This window comes from Ochotona princeps, chromosome 3 (genome assembly GCF_030435755.1).
Source record: "Ochotona princeps isolate mOchPri1 chromosome 3, mOchPri1.hap1, whole genome shotgun sequence".
NCBI classification, from domain to species: Eukaryota; Metazoa; Chordata; class Mammalia; order Lagomorpha; family Ochotonidae; genus Ochotona; species Ochotona princeps.
The window spans coordinates 74,718,276-74,737,049 of NC_080834.1; the positions used below are offsets into that span (position 1 = coordinate 74,718,276).

General features: G+C 38.3%; 1 protein-coding gene across 1 annotated transcript in view; it reads right to left on the reverse strand.

Annotated features, from left to right (window-relative positions):
* The window catches only part of MYH15 (myosin heavy chain 15), a 144,335-nt gene that overhangs the window by 103,906 nt on the left and 21,655 nt on the right, over nt 1–18,774 (reverse strand). Inside the window, exons 10-12 of the mRNA XM_058661281.1 lie at nt 16,209–16,312; nt 14,499–14,637; nt 5,834–5,952 (exon numbers count right to left, since the gene is read on the reverse strand). Of these exons, the coding sequence (XP_058517264.1) occupies nt 5,834–5,952; nt 14,499–14,637; nt 16,209–16,312 (362 nt within the window). The remainder of the gene's footprint in view (nt 1–5,833; nt 5,953–14,498; nt 14,638–16,208; nt 16,313–18,774) is intronic.

Sequence of the window (18,774 nt, forward strand, 5' to 3'; positions counted from 1 at the left end):
GCTGGTCCCCTCGCTGGACAACCACTCCCACTGGAGAGTGTTGGCTGGGATAGAGACAGACACGACTAAGCAAGGCTACAACACCTGTGCGCTGCATGTGGACTAGATCAGGGCCACAGCATCAGCTGGCAGAAGCTGGCACTGGGGACTAATTCTGTCGAGTCAAATCACAGGACCACCTAAAGAGTGCATAAACCGGGACAGAGAGACCTGGGAGGGAAAAAGTGGGTTCCCCCTTCTTGGGTCACTATTCCCGTGGGAGGGCATGAAAACTAGGACGGGGGCTGGGATGGCTAGATAGAGAGGTACTCAACAATATCTGTGAGGGCTGGATGGTTGAGTTGGTTAGATAAAACCAAGCTTTAATACCCATTGACAAGTACCAGAGCCAAATGGGATGGGGGACAGATTGGTCTTCTGCTACACATACTGGCAAACCAGGGTAGGGGGCGGTCTGGTGGGGGTTATTGTGGGTCGCCCCAACTAGGCTACAGCTCCCACTGGTTGATGTAAGGGCCGAACCAGACTGGACTGCAACACCCATTGGTTCCAGTGCAACTCGGGACTGAAAACAGAACCAACACAGCAATTGCAACCACCAGCTGATCAGGGTGATGGACTGTGCCGGGCCCTGTGCTTGCTAGAACATACAAGAATCTGGTCTGGGAATACCTCAAAGTATCTTTGGAGATCTCCCCACTTGAACTGCTGGACTCAGAATTCTAACCAAGAAAAGACAGAAGACAGAATAGGACAATCATTCATCTCAGCTACATGTTGGCAGCGAAATATGGGACAAATGGAGACTTCATGATGGACCATATCAATCAGTGGACCACCTCATCGAGCGAAACTGGCAGTGACTCATAACTGGAGAACTATTAACTCCACTTGAGCACATATCTCAGAGCATGCCCCACAACCGGGACTTGGGGTGGGCGGGAAACCGGGTGGGGCTTCTCCCTCAATATCCCCTTTTACCTCAGATACATGATGGAAACAATATGGACATAATAGCATTGCCCACCTCCCTATCCCCCTGAGCCTTTTTTTTTTTTTTCTTTTTTTCTTCTTCTCTTTCTTGATTTTCCTTCAACTATAGTTAACTATGTAAAGATTGTCAACAACAATACAATAAAACGGATTATAAAAAAAAAAAAAAGAAATCATTAGATCAGTTTAGCATGAATATCCCTGCCCATGGTATCTTAGTAATATTCTATTCACTTATTCCTTTTCTGACAAAAAGCTTCTCTTGCCATTGTATTTGGAGTTGAGCCAAATCTTTCTACCCTTTTGCAAAACTCCTAGTACAATACAGAATAAAGTCTTCCTTATGTTTACACTAAGTGTCAGAAAATTTTTCTGTTACAAATATCCACAATAATATTTGAGAAATGCCAGTAAAGTTGATTGGGAATCTGTAGCATTTGTTCTAACACTGCTGATGATAAATTGTGTAAATTTGGCATATGACTCAATCCTCTTTGGGACTGTGATATCTTCCTCCTAGTAATGCTCTGGAAAGTTCTTTCTAGCTCTACAATATTAATGGTATTTCTCTCAGTTCCCCCAGATAGCAAATGGCCATCTGGTCCATCATTCTGACTCAGATACTCCTACTGTGGCAAAGGTTCTACAATAATCTACTGAAAAACTCCCATCTCGCTGTCTGGATAATGCTATACAAATGCAGACCCTGATTATATAATAGTGGTTCCTTTTTACAACATATTTCAAGCAGAAATGAGTTTTAGCTGGACATTCTCCAAGCCTGGAAGCTCAATGTGTTCCAACCACTTGAAATATAAAATGGTACTATAGCATCCACCCTTCTGCTTGAGACAGAGAACACAGCAGTGGCAACTTGCTGTTTGGTGGTGAATTAGTTGTGAGTCATTCACTCTCTGATCAATTACCGTCAGGCATTTCCACACAGTGATTCACAAGACCGATGGCACCACAGCTTTTCTTTTGTAATTATTGTTATCAGCATCAAAACATACCCACAAAACAAGTCACCCAAAATTATTTTAGTCCTCGTTAACACCAAGGGAGTAATTCTCTGGCTATAGTGCTCATTTTGAGTCTTTAAAAAGAACATGACTAACTTGTTCACCAGTGTTAATTTTACAAGAATTCAATAGGTAAAGATAGATATGCGAATAGCTATGGAGAGTGGTCCTTTTACAAGTCAAGCCAGAAAGAAACAGATGGCATAATATCTGCTAAATGAATTAGTGAAACTAATAGATCGCTTATACTCAGTGCTGCTCACTAATCAATCACTGGAATCATTTTCTGTTCAATGAAGAGGAATAAAATGGTTAAATTTATACTTCTGCTTTTCAGGGGCTAATGGAATCCATTTATTAGCTTTTCATAAAATAATGTCACATAAGATTTTGACACTAGAGGGAAATTGTGCATAATAAAAAACAATAACAGAAAAAAATTTTAAAAGTCAAATGATTACATTTGAACTACCCTATCTTTTCAATCTATAAAATAGTACCAATAAAATATGAATGTTTTATGCATATTATGAAAGAAACAATAAAACAAAGGAAGTAAACTTCCATATTATAGCATTTAGCACTCAGTATCTAATAAAAAGCCATTCTCCTCTTCCCATCCCTATCCATCCTCATTTTCACTTCAGCTGTATCACTTTGAGCAGTTAGTCTTTCTTATGATCACTGTTTTACCTATAAAATAAGGAAATGAATGAAAAAATAAGGAAATGAATGAAATCTGCTTTGAAGGTGTGTCCTTAGATTGAGTGGCATAATCCACACAACATGCTTAGTAAAGCACCTATGATAATACTTGGTGGATATCAATTATTATAATTTTTATTTTGTCAGAAATATTAATCATTTAAAAGTTAATCCATAATTAATAGCTTGGAGAACTCCCCTACAAGGCTGCAGCTTCCACTGGGAAGCACAAGAGCTGGGGCTATGGGAAGAACAAATTGGACAAGCCTGCCACACCCAATAGCCTGCATGTGGGTTGGATCTGGGGGAGGCCAAATTGGGCTAGGTTTCAGCATTTACTGTTGCTCAAAAGAGCAAGAATGGGTGTAGGACAGAACAAGTTAGGCTATAGCACCCGCCAAATCACGTTAGAGTCTGGGAGCAGGCCAGACCAAGGCTGGGCTGTAACACCCATCGACATATGTGGGCCAGATCTGAAACAGGTTGGAGTGGGCCAGTCCACAGCACATATTGGCATGAGCAAGAGCCAGGACAGGGTGCAGTCCAGTTCATATGAGGGCTACAGCTAAGAGTGGACCACGCTGGGCTAGGCTGATGCACCTGCTGGCAAGAACTAGACTGGAGGCGGGCTGGATTGACCCAGCTGTGGCAGTTGCTGACAACTGCCAAGATGTGTGTGGAGGGGGAGAGATTATCTTAGACTGGGCTGCAGCACCCACAGGCATGTGCAAGCCTAAGGGCTGCATGCAGGCCTAGTAGGGAAACCTGCAAGACTCCCCTGATGTGCCACTGCTTCCAGGTGTGAGTTGGAACTGGGAATGGGACAGACTGGGCTAAGCCGCCACACCTTCTGGCATGCACAAGAGCCAAAATGGATATGGAGTGGCAGGGGCAGGATACAAAGGCAGTTAGCAAATGCCAGGCTGGACAGCATTACACCCTGGCAGGCTCAATATCTGGGACTGGGAATATGACTGGCAGGGAAACTGTGGGCACTTTCTGCTAGGCTGTATCAGTGCTAGTGAACATGAAAACTAGGGCTGGGGGTAAACCAGACTGGAAAAGGCAGGGGCACCCATTGGTATAAGTGAGGGCCAGGTCTCAGGGGCAAGTTGGGCTAAGCTAAGCTGCAGCCCCATGGGCGTATACAAGAGATGGATAGGATGAGGGTTGGGCCAGGCTAGGCTACAGAAGAGGCTGGCACATGCAAAAATGGGGCTCGGGGCAGGCCTAATAAGTGTTATTGGGATCATCCTGACTAGGCTGCTGAACCTACTGGTATGTGTGAGGACTGGGTTGTAGCCTTCTGGCTGGGCTGGGCTGTAGCATCCATCTGCTTGTGTGAGATATGGGGCTGGGATGACACTGAATAGACGTCTTCATCTACTGGTAGGTGTATTGGTTGGTGCAGGTGATACACTGAACCTGCCCCTGCACAAAAGAGTCAAGTCTTAGTTCACCCCAGACAAGGTTTCTTTGGGGACTCCCCAGGTGGATCATTAGACACAGACTCTGGCCATAGGAAAAAAATCATAGGCTGTGTTGTCTGGCCTTGGAGTGCATGCATCAGGATTGGGCCTCCTCAGTTGTTGATGCCTGTTCAGTGGACAGCATGCCCAGATGCACACAGGGGACATGACAGCCAGCTCTTCTAGGCCAGCATGGCACACTGACTGCCTCATCAGAGGATGAGAAGTAGCACAGGTTGAACAATTCTCCTGGCCAAGTTTTCAAAATGTTCCTGGGTCTGTGGATGCAGAAAGGTACACCTTGTCAACCAACAGACCTTGAAAAGATTTCTCAGCTCTAGAGCAATGAAACCAACAACTTCTCAGAATTATCAAAATAAATCAAGTAGCACCTTTGGAATGTTCTTCTCCACATCAGGGTCTCTAATCCTCTGGGTGACCATTCTTCATTCCTGGGCTATGTTGTAGTTAGACAGCAGGGAGTAGTCCCCTGTCCTTTTTCCCCTCGGACACAGGAGAGACAAATGGAAGCATTTGTCTCATCCACCATCCTCCATGCCTGACCCTGCCCATTCTAATTGGAAGCCCATGGGGCATGCATCCCTCTCAATTATGTATACAATATTTTAAAAATTTAAAAATTAAAATATTGCAAGGTCTCCTACTAGGTTAATGGATGTTTTGAGTCATTCACACCAAAGGAATATTAGTAAAAATGATAACATTTCTAGCTCCAAGAACTTAAGGTTGTATACTTCCTTCAAATATTATCTTTTCTCTGTGCAAAAGCTCTAGAGGCTATGGAATAACTATAAAATGTAAGGAGGTTGTGTAGTCTATGTTGGACTTGGAATAAAAAAAAATGTTTCAAATGCTAAGGATTAAAGGGAAAATCCCTGAGCCTATGTCACTGTATCATGAAAGACAAAAAAAATAATAATAATAAGTGTTTCAGAGTTACTCGAAGTTCAGTGCATATGCATTACGATGGCACAGCCTATCCCATACTAATACACATTACAGATGCTAAATTGTTTTGAAATGTACTAGCATGCTTACATAATTTCATTACCCAACAGACTTGAAAATACTTACCATACAAAGGCAAAGCCTCCAAAATCAGCTGTGTTTAGAGAACTGTTAACGTTCTCAGAGATGCTAAACAAAATCCCCATGACCTTCCACCACTTCTGTTCTCACACTCTCTTTCCATCAAATATCAACTGCACCAACCAGTATTAAAGCATATTTCTTTAAATTAAATAAGTCAATATGCCAAATAGGTGACAAATGCCAATTTAGCAATTGTATTCATGTCAGGAATAAACCGATCAGAGAGCTTTTTAGCTAGTAAAGAAAGATATTGGTTACACACATGGAGGGCTGTCTAAATCTGTGAATAAATTTGTTACATAAGGAAAAAAGTCAAAATGTTTATTTCAGGCAAACTCAACAGTATTTATTATAATGTGCCTCATAATTTAAAGCATTTGGAATAGTTTCCACCATAGTTCTTTTTGTGATTTTTTAATAGAAATTCTTTTGCAGATAGTCTCAGTAGTTAGGATTTACAAGTATAGCATGAGTGCTCATATAATTATTATAAGCTCAGAGGATCATAATGTTCTTAAAATAGCATCTTACTTGTTCTACAGTTTGACTTCTGGTAACATACTCATTACCAACTTTTATCCTAGGATGAGTCAAGCCCTTCACCAACTCAGAGGAGTTAATGCCCATGAGGAAAGCAGCTTTGTCAGCACCTGGTCATAAGACAAAAATAAAGACACGGAGGGAGAGAAGGTGAGATGAGGGAAATAATGTTCAATTTAATTGCACCACAGTCAAATACACTGCCCCGGGGACAAACCCATAGCATGATTAGATCAGTGCAGAAACATACATTGCACCTTTAAAATAAATGCCTGAATCCAAACCTTTGAAGAAATTTGTCTTTAAAATTCAAAACAATATTACACTGAAATGAGATTTCATTCAAACTAGAATGGGCATTGTCAAAAAGGCAGGAGCACGCACACACAAAATAAAAGAAAATGTTAGCAAAGAGATGGTGAAACTGTAACCCTCACATATTGCTGCTGGGAAGGCAAAATTCTGTAGATACTATAAAACCAGTCTGCTAGTTATTCAAAAGTGAAGCAGTGTTACTACTAGATCCAACAATTCCACTCATATATACATAAAAGGAAACACTATACAAGATGATAAATTATTCAAACTATTTCCCAGCAGTGCTTTTCTAAAGTCAAAAAAGTATAAAAAAGATCATAACCTAATGAAGAGATATATAAAACCTTGTCTAATCATACGTTGCAATACTATCCATCTGTAACAAGGAATGAAGTAAAGAATACTACAACACAGCTGATGATAACTGACAGGAGATCTCAAAGGCCACATATTGTAGGAGCCCTCCCCTTCACACGGACTGTTCAGGATAAGCAAATCGATGTAGTGAGAAGATAGCTTTGTGATTGAAAAAGAAAAAAAATGTAGAAATGAAAAGTATTGAGGGGTACAGGATATCTCTTGGAGTAGATGAAGTATTCTGCAATGACACTGTGGTGATGATTGCATCCTTTGTAAATATATTCAAGCAGCTGTGCTATACACTCTAAAAAACTCAAGGTAGCACAGTGGCACAGCAAGCTAGCCCTCCCCCCACTGCTTTAGCAGCCCATATGGGTGCTAGTTCCTGTACCAGCTGCTTCGTTTCTGATCCAATTCTCGGCTTATGGCCTGGGAAACAGCAAAGGATGGCTCATGTTCTTGGGCACCTGCATCCACATGAGAGACCTGGAAGAAGCTCCTGGATCCTGGCTTCAGATCTGCTCGACCCCAGCCATTGCAGTCATTTGGGAAGTAAACCAATGGATGGAAGATCTCTCTATCTCACTCCTTCTCTTTCTGCAAAAATCTCCTTTTCAAATAAAAATAAATACACATTTTTAAAAGTCAACTTTATGGTATCTAAATAAACAGTATTTCACTTTTTGAATAAACATTTCTTAATATTGGCCCTCTTCAAAAACAGATTGTGAAGAATATAAAGAATCCCATGGTTACTATTTGTCTGCTTTGCACTGCATGTATATACTTCTAGATTGTTTCCAAAAAGTGAGATGTGGGTCCTATAATTTGAAAATTCAAAACAACCACCAGTTAACAGATCCCAGGACTCAAGCTCAATTTCTGTTAAAATCATTTGCTTTACAAGGTGGAGGAATCCACCATGGTGGGAGGGTTTGGGGAGGGGTGGGGAGAACCCAAGTACCTATGTAACTGTGTCACATAATACAATGTAATTAATGAAGTAAAAATAATAAATAATTAAAAAAAAATCATTTGCTTTCCCATTGAAGCCTGTTTACCCAATATTGCCCCCTGCTGCCTAGCAACACTATTTACATTCATGAAATCTGCTGAATAAAACTTTATTTTCAAAAGAGAGAAGCGGGGAAGAATAAACGTGTTGAAAGGAAAGCAAAAAGGTATATATCACATCAGGAGTTATCAAGCAAGAATAATACAAAAGAATGCCACAGGCAAAAAAGTAAAAGTGTTCTTCAAATTGTAGATTATTTCAGTTACTGAACAAAATGAATATACCACTCATCTGAAACTTCTCTGCATGACCTTCCTTTTAAATGGATCCTGAGATACACTGACATATGTGTAGAATAATGTGTTACATTAGAAATTAATCACCAACATGGAATTAAATAAAACCAGAACATAATTAGAACACTATGTATCATTTGTATTCATGATATTCATTTTCTTTTTATGGGCTTTTAAAATTTTCACAAAGGTTTAATGAGCTTGAAATGTTTAATATGCTTTTTAACTAAAATTAAAATAAATCACACATACTTTCCTACAAGCTACAAACCTAATTTACGTTAGTATACGTACAAGAATAATAGCCTGAATATTGACTACAATGAAATCTTTCAAAACACGAAGATCATTTGTCAGAATTAAAGTCAACAGGTACATTCATGGGGTCCTGAGCTAACTGATGCTCATTAGTAATAATTTTATAAAGCTTCGTTGGAAAAGAAATGAAAATAAATGTAAAGTAAAAGTGGAGCTAGTCTCGCCACCTTATGCTGACATGTCCCTATGATGACATCCTGCAGAGTAGCATATTTGCAGACAAAGCACTAATTGTTTCAAGTGGAGGATTCAGTGGGTTAGAAACACAGATTTTTTGAATGAGAAGATATCTCAGGAAGGATCTAACCAAATACGATAACCATATTTAAAAGAAAGGCAGAAGGGCTTGGCGGCGTGGCCCAGTGGCTAAGGTCCTCGCCTTGATCCCATATGGCTGCTGGTTCTAATCCCGGCAGCTCCACTTCCTCTCTGTCTCTCCTCCTCTCAGTATATCTGACTTTGTAATAAAAATAAAATAAATCTTTAAAAAAAAAAAAAAAAAAAAAAGAAAGGCAGAAATGGAATGTGTGGGTCCGGCGCAGTAACCTAGTGGCTAAGGTCCTTGCCTTGCACGCACCAGGATCCCATATGGGTGCCAGTTCTAATTCCATGGCCCCACTTCCCATCCAGCTCCCTACTTGTGCCCAAAGCCTTGGGACTCTGTACCCTTGTGGGAGACCCGAAAGAGGCTCCAAGGCTTCTAGCTTCGGATTGGTGCAGCTCCAACTATTGCGGTTGCTTGGGGAGTGAACCAGTGGATGGAAGATCTTCCTCTCTGTCTCTCCTCCTCTCTGTATATCTGATTTTCCAATAAAATTAAGATAAAACCTTAAAAAAATAGAATGTGCTTGGTCAATCTGGATTGAAAAGAATTGTAACTGACAATGTGAAAAATGAACAATCCAAATTGCGGTTTAGGCAAAAAAGGATTAAAGTGTGGTCAATGTTCTCAATACTGTCCCACATCAAGAGTTTTCATGTATCCTTTCTCCAACATAAACAACAATCTTTTGAGTCTATGTTACCTACAAACAAGGAAGACCCAAACCCTTTGTATCATTCCCCATTGCAGGTTTTCACAGAAATAAATTCAGCGTTATGGCATGCCATCTTCCCTGCTCCAGAGATCATTAAGTTCCACAAACAGGAATGGTATACCTTCTACCATATAGTCCAATATCATGCAATTGTTCTACATACTTTATGGGCTAAAAAGAGCAGTCATGATGTTTCAGAAGATAAATTATTTCATTTGCACCATATGATCAGAGTATGAAAACAGTGTAAATCAATGAATAAAATTTTACTATAATAGGAAATACTATTGTAAAAGGAGCAAAGTCTATTAAATACATTCATTGTTTCTCCCAGAGACTTTATGAAATTATCAACAGTGAACATCAATAACAGGATCTCATGAATGAACTCACAGATTATAATCACACTATGTGATCTTCTCCAGGCTAGGGAAACATGAGCTATCGCAGTGACTCGCAAACATCTGCAGATGTGAGAATAGCCCAGAGGACAAACAAAGGGCCGAAGGTTTATGCCTGTGAAGTGGACTAGGATCTGTGCCTCTCTAGTTCTACCGTGTCATGCATTTGATTCTGGTACACAGAAAAGGTTAACAAGAAGCCTCGTTACATTGATCCTCAATTTCAGCTGCCCACTGGGGTCGCCTGGGAAAATTATATAAACAAATACTAATGCCCAAATTCCAGTCTTACCCCAAAATAGCTATATATAAAAAAGGGATAGCTATTTTTATCAATATACTATCTTGGCTAATCTGAAGCACGGTTATGATCATTACATACAATTTTTTATGGAAAGCTATACTGTGGTTTTTCTAATGGTCACATTTCATTAATTTATCAAGCAAATTTATCAAGCCCTTGGTATGTGTAAAAGTCAAGCCAGAAAAAGACATGAAACATATATATGTCCTGTAATATTAAGGGTGATTTCCTTAAATAGGTGAGATTGGATTAACAAATTAAAATCCATCCTTGTATGAAAACCTGGACATGATACAGTGAACATACCTGGTTAAGTCTCTGCTCTTATGCAGTTTGTATATTATGGGGACTGGTGAGGGGGTAGCAAGGAGTGTAGGTGGAACAGTCAATTAAAAAATAGCTGCAAGAATTAAAAAGAATGTCCAAGATCATTTTGAATTATTATTAGAGTTAATAAGTATTGATGAAATCATGAGCATTTCTGATGAGTGTCATCAAAGACATATTACTAATGTAAGGAAATAAGCAAAATACGTAACTAAGAAAATAATTTCTGGCAGGAAAACAAAGTTAGAAAATCCGGTAGCAAGGGTGCTCACATGCTGCAAAAAAGAACAAAGAAGCCAGGGGAACTTAATCAAAGGCAGAAAGAGAGGAAAAGTGCTGGATGGGAGAAAGGAATTTAAAGAGGTATTAAATGGCCAAGAGGGCTGTGAAAAGAACTTAGAGATTTATTGGAATTAAGTTAGGAGCCACTCTAGAATGAGTACGGACATGGACTGACTTTCAGGAGGAAAGGTTTGACATTGGCCTCCACATACAGAACTAACTCTGACCAGCTAAGTGCGTGACAGGTTGGTATGGAGGCTATTACAATAATCTGGCAAGAAACATAAGCTCAAATAAATTGTTATGGCTGACATGGTCATGAAAAGAAGTTATGAGCTTTTAGAAATATTTCAAAAGAAGGGAGAAAGAAAGGAAGAGAAAAAGGGAGAACAGAAGATTGAGTTGATGTTTTTTCTTTTTTTTATTATTTTTTATTAATTACATTGCATTATGTGGCACATTTTTATATGCACTGGGATTCCCCCCACCCTCCCCAAACCCTCCCCCCACGGTGGATTGCTCCACCTTATTGCATTTCCATAGTTCAAATTCAGTTGAGATTCTTTTATTGGAGGTATTTACCAAGCATACAGTCCAGCATCTTATTGTCCTGGTAAGTTCAATAGCTTCTTGGTGAGACCATCTCTGGTCTGAAGGTAGAGCCAGCAGAGTACCATCCCAATCAATTAAAAGTCCCAACATAATATTTGAGACACCCACACTTCTGAGCAGACTTACGTGGACTCTGCACCCATATACCAGATTCCAAAAGCAAAAAATTATCAGCCCAGAATAACTTCTCCAGCAATTTTTTTTTTTTTTGCCTTCAAACTGAAATAAAGTTCTTCCACAGCAAAGAAAATCGATTGAGTTGATTTTAAGATTTTAGTCATGGCAACTGGTAGCGTATCGTTGGCATTTATTTAAAAGGCTGGGAATGAAATGTTGTTAATGGGCAGCATGGAATGGTGAGTTTAGCTGTACACTATTGATACTATCGTCTAATAAATGAATATAGTATAGAACACAGGTATTGATATTATTGCCTAATAAACGATATAGTATAGAACACAGGTATGATAGACTCTACAGCCCTATAGCAGGTAGAAGTGGGGAAGATGAGGATGCCCTGCGAAGAATCAGAGAAGGAGCCATGAGGAAGAATGCATGATCTCACAGACTTTGTTCATCAGCAGTTTCTGATCTATTCATGAGCATGCCTTGCGTTTACAATAGAAGAACTTATTCATTAAAATTTCTCTGCAAGCATGCAAACAGTAGGGGAAAATGAGATGCAATGAGAACATAAGTGAATGTGTTAATACATACAGCATGTACATGATCAATCATCAAGTTACATTTCCTTGCTTCCTTTTCATTTGTAATAAGTGCCCTTCTCTCCAAGGGCAGCTCCTGAACACCCCATCCATAGCAATCCTGTCTCCTGCTACTTTTTATTCTACAATAATTACATGCATTATTTTCTTTTCATAATAGAGGGACCTTTGTTTAAGTATTTATTGTTTGTTTCCCACTGTAGACAATAGAGGAAGAATACTTGGTTCATAAATGAGCCTCCAGCCTCAATACTCCAGTCTCCCTGCTACAGACTGGCCTCAAAATTTGTTTATTAACCAAAAAACACAGCTCAAAATTTTTTTAAAGACAAATGGGATGGGCATTTGGTCAACAGATTGGCATCTCATTATCTTATGACCTGGGTTCAAACCTCATCTGTGGCTCCTGATTCTTGTTTCCTATTAGTGCAGATCCAAGGAGGTACTGGTTATTGCAGAAGTAATTGTGTCCTTCCACATTTGTGAAAAACCTGGATTCGAACTATCCCTGGTTGTCGTATACACTTGTAGAGTCAATTAGGAGAACGGAACTGTCTCCCTGTGTGAATATTTCTGCCTCTCAATCAAACAAAAATATGAACACTTTTTTACTGAGCAAAAATTTAAATCTGCATTTCTCAAAAGAATATATACAAATAGCCAATAAACATATTTAAAAGATGTTCATTGTTACCAGTCCTTAGGGAAACCAAATCAAAATGTCAGTCTCATACACAAAAGATGGCTATTATAAAAAATGGAATAAAACCAGAACTCTTGTGAATTGGTGGGGAATTCTACTTTGAAAACATGTTGCAGTCACTGGTGAAACAGTGGCTCAAAAAGTAACCTAGAATTACCATTTAACCTAGCAATTCCACTTCTGAATATATTCACGAAAGAGTTGAAAACAAAGACACAAAAAGGTATTTGTACAGCGGCTTTCATAGCAGTATTATTCACAATAGCCAGAAAGCTGAAGGAACCAATGATGCTATCAGCTAATAAATAATAAATGGTATACATAGAGATAACAGTATTCAATCATAAAGAGAAATGAAATTCTGATGCATTCTACAGTATGGACGAATCTTGAAAACATTGCAAAAAGCGAAATAAGCCAGCCACAATAGGACACAAATTGTGCAGTTACACCTAGATAAGTTGTCTAAAGCAGTCATATCCACAGTCACAAAGGAAAACAACAGCTGTCAGGGACTGCAAGAAGACAGCCATTGCAAGCTTATGTCTCACACAGAAGCTAAGTCTGGAATGATTAAAAAAATTAAGTCAATTCCAAAACAACAAATATCATATGTTCTCTCTGATATAAGGTAACCTTCACACAAAATGTAAGATTAATATCCCTTTCAATACTGGTTTTGCTACATCTCATGGGTTTTGATTTTTTTAATTTTATTTTCATTTCTTCAAAAATATTTTTTTCTTATTAACTTCTTCATTGGCTCATATGACATACAGTAGCATCGTTTCCTTCAAGAAGATTTTTTATTTCCTTTTTCATTTCTTCAGAGACACATGGCTTGTTTGGCAGAATGTTATTTAAATTCATGGCACTGTAAATTTTTAAATTTTCTTCCTGTTGTTGATTTTGCTTTATGGTTTTTCATTTAAGGGGATGTATAATAACTTTGTAGTAGAGATTATCATATCCATATGTGCAGATACAATGCAGTTAGCATCTCTACTTCCAAATCGAGGATGGACACCCAAGGAAACTGTTAAATATATCATGACAATAGGATACTGGACTCTCTGCCATTGTCCACACCTACAATGTCAGGATCCACTAAAATAGCAGGATGATGGACTTAGGACTGTTTGTGAGGGGCTTTTTCATTATTTTATTACTATTATTTTTTATTCTTAGTACTGTAATAATATGAGAGGAATCAGAGGGGGATAAAGATAGTGGTAATGAATAAACAGTAATGTAAACACCCTTATTGCCACTGAATTCTATATATAAAAATTACTAAAATGAGCAATTTTATGTTATGCAAAGTCACATTTAAAAGCATAATTTAAAATATATCAGAACATTAGGTTTATGAGTTTTTCTTTTTACAGTTACAATGAATTTTATTAGCAGGAGTATTAATCATTATTCCTGCATTCCTTGTCACATAATTGTAGTTTGCTAAAATGATTATTCTAGACTGATAACTGAAGATGCTTCCAAACTGTTTATTAAGCAGGCAAAGCTATAGTCTTTTAAATTGTGAGTAAAATGCCAGGGAGATTAACCCTTGTGGTCTCACCCTCGTGGAAATATTTTGCCTTTGAATTTCAAGGATCTTAGTTCACATCTCTGATTAGTCATTTAATACATTTTATGGTAATTCACTATTTTCTGTTTTTCCCAACTGTTCATGTGCTAAAGTCAGACTATGCCTTAATCAATTGTTTCACCCAAGTTCAGCTAATTTTTCAGCTAACCGAGGAATGTTTCTTGTTCTGTGATAAAAGGATTCTACTTCAGAATCGCTGTTAAGAGATGAAATTTGAGGAATAGCAATCAGGGGCAATGGTACTTAACAGTTTCAACATTTTCCAAAAGCCAAAAGGTAAGGACAACTGTAAGAAAACAGGAAGTGGGTGGGGTCAGGGGTGGGGTTATGTCTTCAGTGTAGATCTTACTTTCTGTGCCATCTGCTTCTGGATGCTCCTCTCTGGGTTTCTGTTTAAATTTCATGTTTCCAAGGTGCAGGATGGCTCCAGTGAGTTTATAACACGCATACTTCTCATCAGGAAGAAAGCCTAAGCTATCCAAGGCTTGCTGTAAAAAGAAAAGACAGATACCTTTGTCTTTCAGTATGCACCTCACCCCTGCTGTGTGTCACACCTCCCTGCACTCTGGATGTAGGCTGGCAGGGATGAGACAGAGTGCCACAGACCCAGGACTTGACAGCTTTGTTCAAAGCAATGCAAATCAGCCCTGTTGGCAGTTGGTCAGCAGCAGCCTACTAATCCCTTTTTAAAAGAATTAGGAAGATAGGAGACAGGTTTATTTAATTTTTAGTAGTGTTAGAACATTCTCTCACTGGCCACTCATCCTTTCTCCAATAACAATGGCTTCAAGAGCCAAAGTAGGTCAAGTATCTTTGTTCTTCATGATAATGACAGACAGTACTATATACCACATACTCTGATTTTATTTCAGAGATGATATGCCTTACAGATTAATTCAAGGCACTGTTTAAGGAAAAAAAAACACTACACAATAGAACTGCATCCTAAGAAACCACTGCATCTAGCAAGAAGACGGGAATTAATTTGCATTCTTTCTAGGGGTTAATTTAGAGTATGTATCGAGAAAAAATACATAATCCTTACTTGTAATTTCATGGCTAACAATCTAACATTAGGTAAATCTGATACACAGAGGAAACTTTATTTACAAAGACAGTCATCAGAGTGTGTGTGTGTGTGTGTGTGTGTGTGTGTGTGTGTAGGGGAAAGAAGAAAAAGGAGGGAGTCCTAAAAAGTTTAGTCTAACAATAAGTGAACTGCTCAATAAAAAAAATAATAAAATATCTTGGGAGCAGCATGGTAGCCTAGTGGCAAAAGTCCTTGTGTTGCCTGCACTGCAATCCCATATGGGTGCCAGTTCTAATCCTGGCTGCTCCTCTTCCCACTCAGCTCCCTGCCTGTGGCCTTGGATGGCCCAAGATTGGATGGCCCAAAGCCTTGGGACTCTGCACCCACGTGGGAGACCTGGAGGAAGGCTCGTGGCTCCTGGCTTCAGATCGGCTCAGCTCCAGCCGTTGTTGCCGCTTGGAGAATAAACTAGCGGACAGAAGATCTTCTCTGTATCCACTTCTCTCCGTATATCTATCTGCCTTTCCAATAAAAATAAATCTTAAACATAAATAAATTAATTAAATATCTGATAAAATATTAAACACATTTAAATATTTATAAAGAGTTTGTAATGACACTGAGTGCTGATAAGATAAACCTGGAAAAGCAAACTTCCATTTGTGTACCTTACATGTATGTAGTGATTACAATCTTTCATCAGAAAACATGTAGTTATTATAGTGACCACACAAAAGCAATTTCAAGTAGATAAACATAAAGACTGAAAAGATACACACCAAATTTTTTGAAAAAGTTACTGTCCACTGAGTTGAAACATCTCTAAACTTTTAATATGGTCTAAAGTTACTATAATAACATCACATGCTTTTACCAAAAAAAAAAAAAAAAAAAAAGGTTTGGATGGAAACAGCCTTTACTTACACGGGAAGCAAGACCATTTCTTTAGATTCTGTAAGCAACATGAACTATAAGGTGTGTTTTCTTGTTTCTCAGGGTTACCAGACTTTGACAACTAACAATCCTTACTTCTGTAGCCAGCAGTTCTTCGATTTCATTCAAGTTTTCCACAGCAATTTCTCCACAGGAGCAAAAGTGAAAGTCAGAGGGATTCCCAGACACCAGGAGCATGTCTACAGTGGGAAAAACATCCAAAAACAACTTAAAGTCGTCAACAAGACCTTAGAAAACAACTGACCAACTGCAAGTTAAAGCATACTTGTTAACAAGCCCAAATAATATCGAAATTCAATACCCAAACTTCTATAATTAATTTTTACCCTCTAATAATTTGCCCATCAAGTATTCTTCACCCCTTGCAGGATAACAGACTGGTGAATTTCAGAAGCAAATTGAATTGCCACAGCTTCAACTGGTGTTTACCAAAAAAAACAAGTGTGTTGCGAAAACAGAAATTTGGCCTAGGTTCATGGCTGAGGGCCCAAGGAGGACAAAAAGAAACGTTTCATAAAATATTCTGTAGAACAGAGATGAATAAAAAGGCTAATAAGCAGCCCTGGGTTCATACCCAGGAAACTTTGACTGTGTAACTCTGTCACAACTTTGCTCTTGGGCAGCTAAGCACAATTTTCAACTGATCCACAAATCAGTTACTGTGTTTAACACTGCCCCTCTGATATGTATAAGAGTTTTGACATGATTCACCTAGTTAGGATACTACACAGGCTCAAGCCAGGGCAGGTTGGTAGCAGCACATCTACTGACTTGTAGATTACATTAACCTCCTGCTCAACACTTATTCCCACTAATGTTTATTCAATTATTCTTGCTTTTCTAAACCCTAAATTCCAGGAGAAAAACAACAAATATATCTACTAACTACAAATATTCTTAGAAGCTTTATTTAGAAATAAGCCATCTCTCCATGAATGGTTGAATGAGTTAACTGTTGTGTACCAATGCAGTGGGTTGTTATTCAGCAAACAGAAGAATGAATTGTGAATATGTAGTACAATTATTTTTAAAATCTCAGAATAAAATTGCTTGTGCAAAATAAACTGGGCAAAAAAAACCTTGGACTATTCTTCAAATAATTCATGGAAAAATGCATGCTTGTATTCTTGTGTATAATGAATGATCCCATCATAAAATTGTAGAATACACCTTCTAATCTATAGCAACAGAGACATGCTAGTGTTTGTGTAGGGTCAGGGATCGAAGGAGTTCAACAAATGAGAAGGAGCAGGATGGCAGGATTATAGGAGATCATGAGGAAAACTTGAATGAATACCTGCATTATCTTGATTGTGAGAATAGTTTCATGCATGTACTCACAGATCAATATTTACCAGTTCTACACTTCAAACACGTGTAGTTAATTTCAGGTCAATAACACTTTAATAAAATTGTGCTATAAAACTGAAAAAAGTGAGAAAGTATGGTGCAGCCAGGTAGAACACCACTTGCAACACTGGCATCCAATATCCAGAGTGCCAGTTCATGGTGTGACTCCCCTGCTTCTGATCCAGCTTTATGATAATTTGGAAGGCAGAAGGTGATGGCCCTCATGCTTGAGTCCCTGACACCCAATGTAGAAATCCCAGACAAGTCTTGGCTCATGGATTCAGCTTGTCTCAGATTTGGCTATTGCAGCCATTTGGACATTGGAGTGGAAGATCTCATTTCTCTCGGTCTCTCCTCTGCCACTCTATCTTGAAAATCAATAAATAATTCCGTAAAAAATAAACTGGGCTAGCTCAATGGAAACATAAGATAAACATTATATATATATCTATATAGATATATAGATATACAGATATGTATATAAATGTAATATGTGAAAAGTCATAACTAAAATTATTGTCTATATTTTTCATTTGATAAATTGAAAGTATATAAAACATGATATTTTGATGTATTACTTTGTGTATCCAAACCTTTACCTCACAAATTGTCATGAAAAGATTATAAACAAACATCTACTGGCAATTTTCAAGTATACAGTACATTGCTATTAAAAGTAAAAATATTATTCAAGAGATTTTCGTGAATTTATTCAACTATTTTATATTCCAGATATTCTCTATTATCATCAATGCCTGACTATAATTCACAATTTTCTCTAAGAATACTTGGCCACTCCTGGTTTTCCTTTTTACACAGATCATTACTCTCTCATGTTTTAGGACATGTAAGTCATCATATTTACAAGATCCATCTTCCTATTGCAATCTTCACGATGCTCTGAACTCTTAGACAAACATGAATGGAAAGATTTCCAGTTCATTTTTTTAAAGATTCCCAAAAAAATATTTGCTAAAAGCAAGTGAACTACATGTTATTTCTAGACCACCAGATGTCAGCCTTTCCACAGTAATTAATCTCAGCAGGGCCTAGGACTCAACAAGGTAAATGAATTCAGTATAAGCATGAATCTTCCATAGCAGACCAAAGGCTGTAGACAGTTTTATTAGCAAACAGAGAGCCTTCTACTGTGTTTCTAGTACCAACATTAAACCTTTTGGGTCAGACACCCTGCAGAGACTAACCTTTTTTCTTTTTTTTTTTTGGACAAATAGATGTGACTGGGTAAGAGATGACCAAAATATTTTTGATGCTCTGACCATTAAGTGGA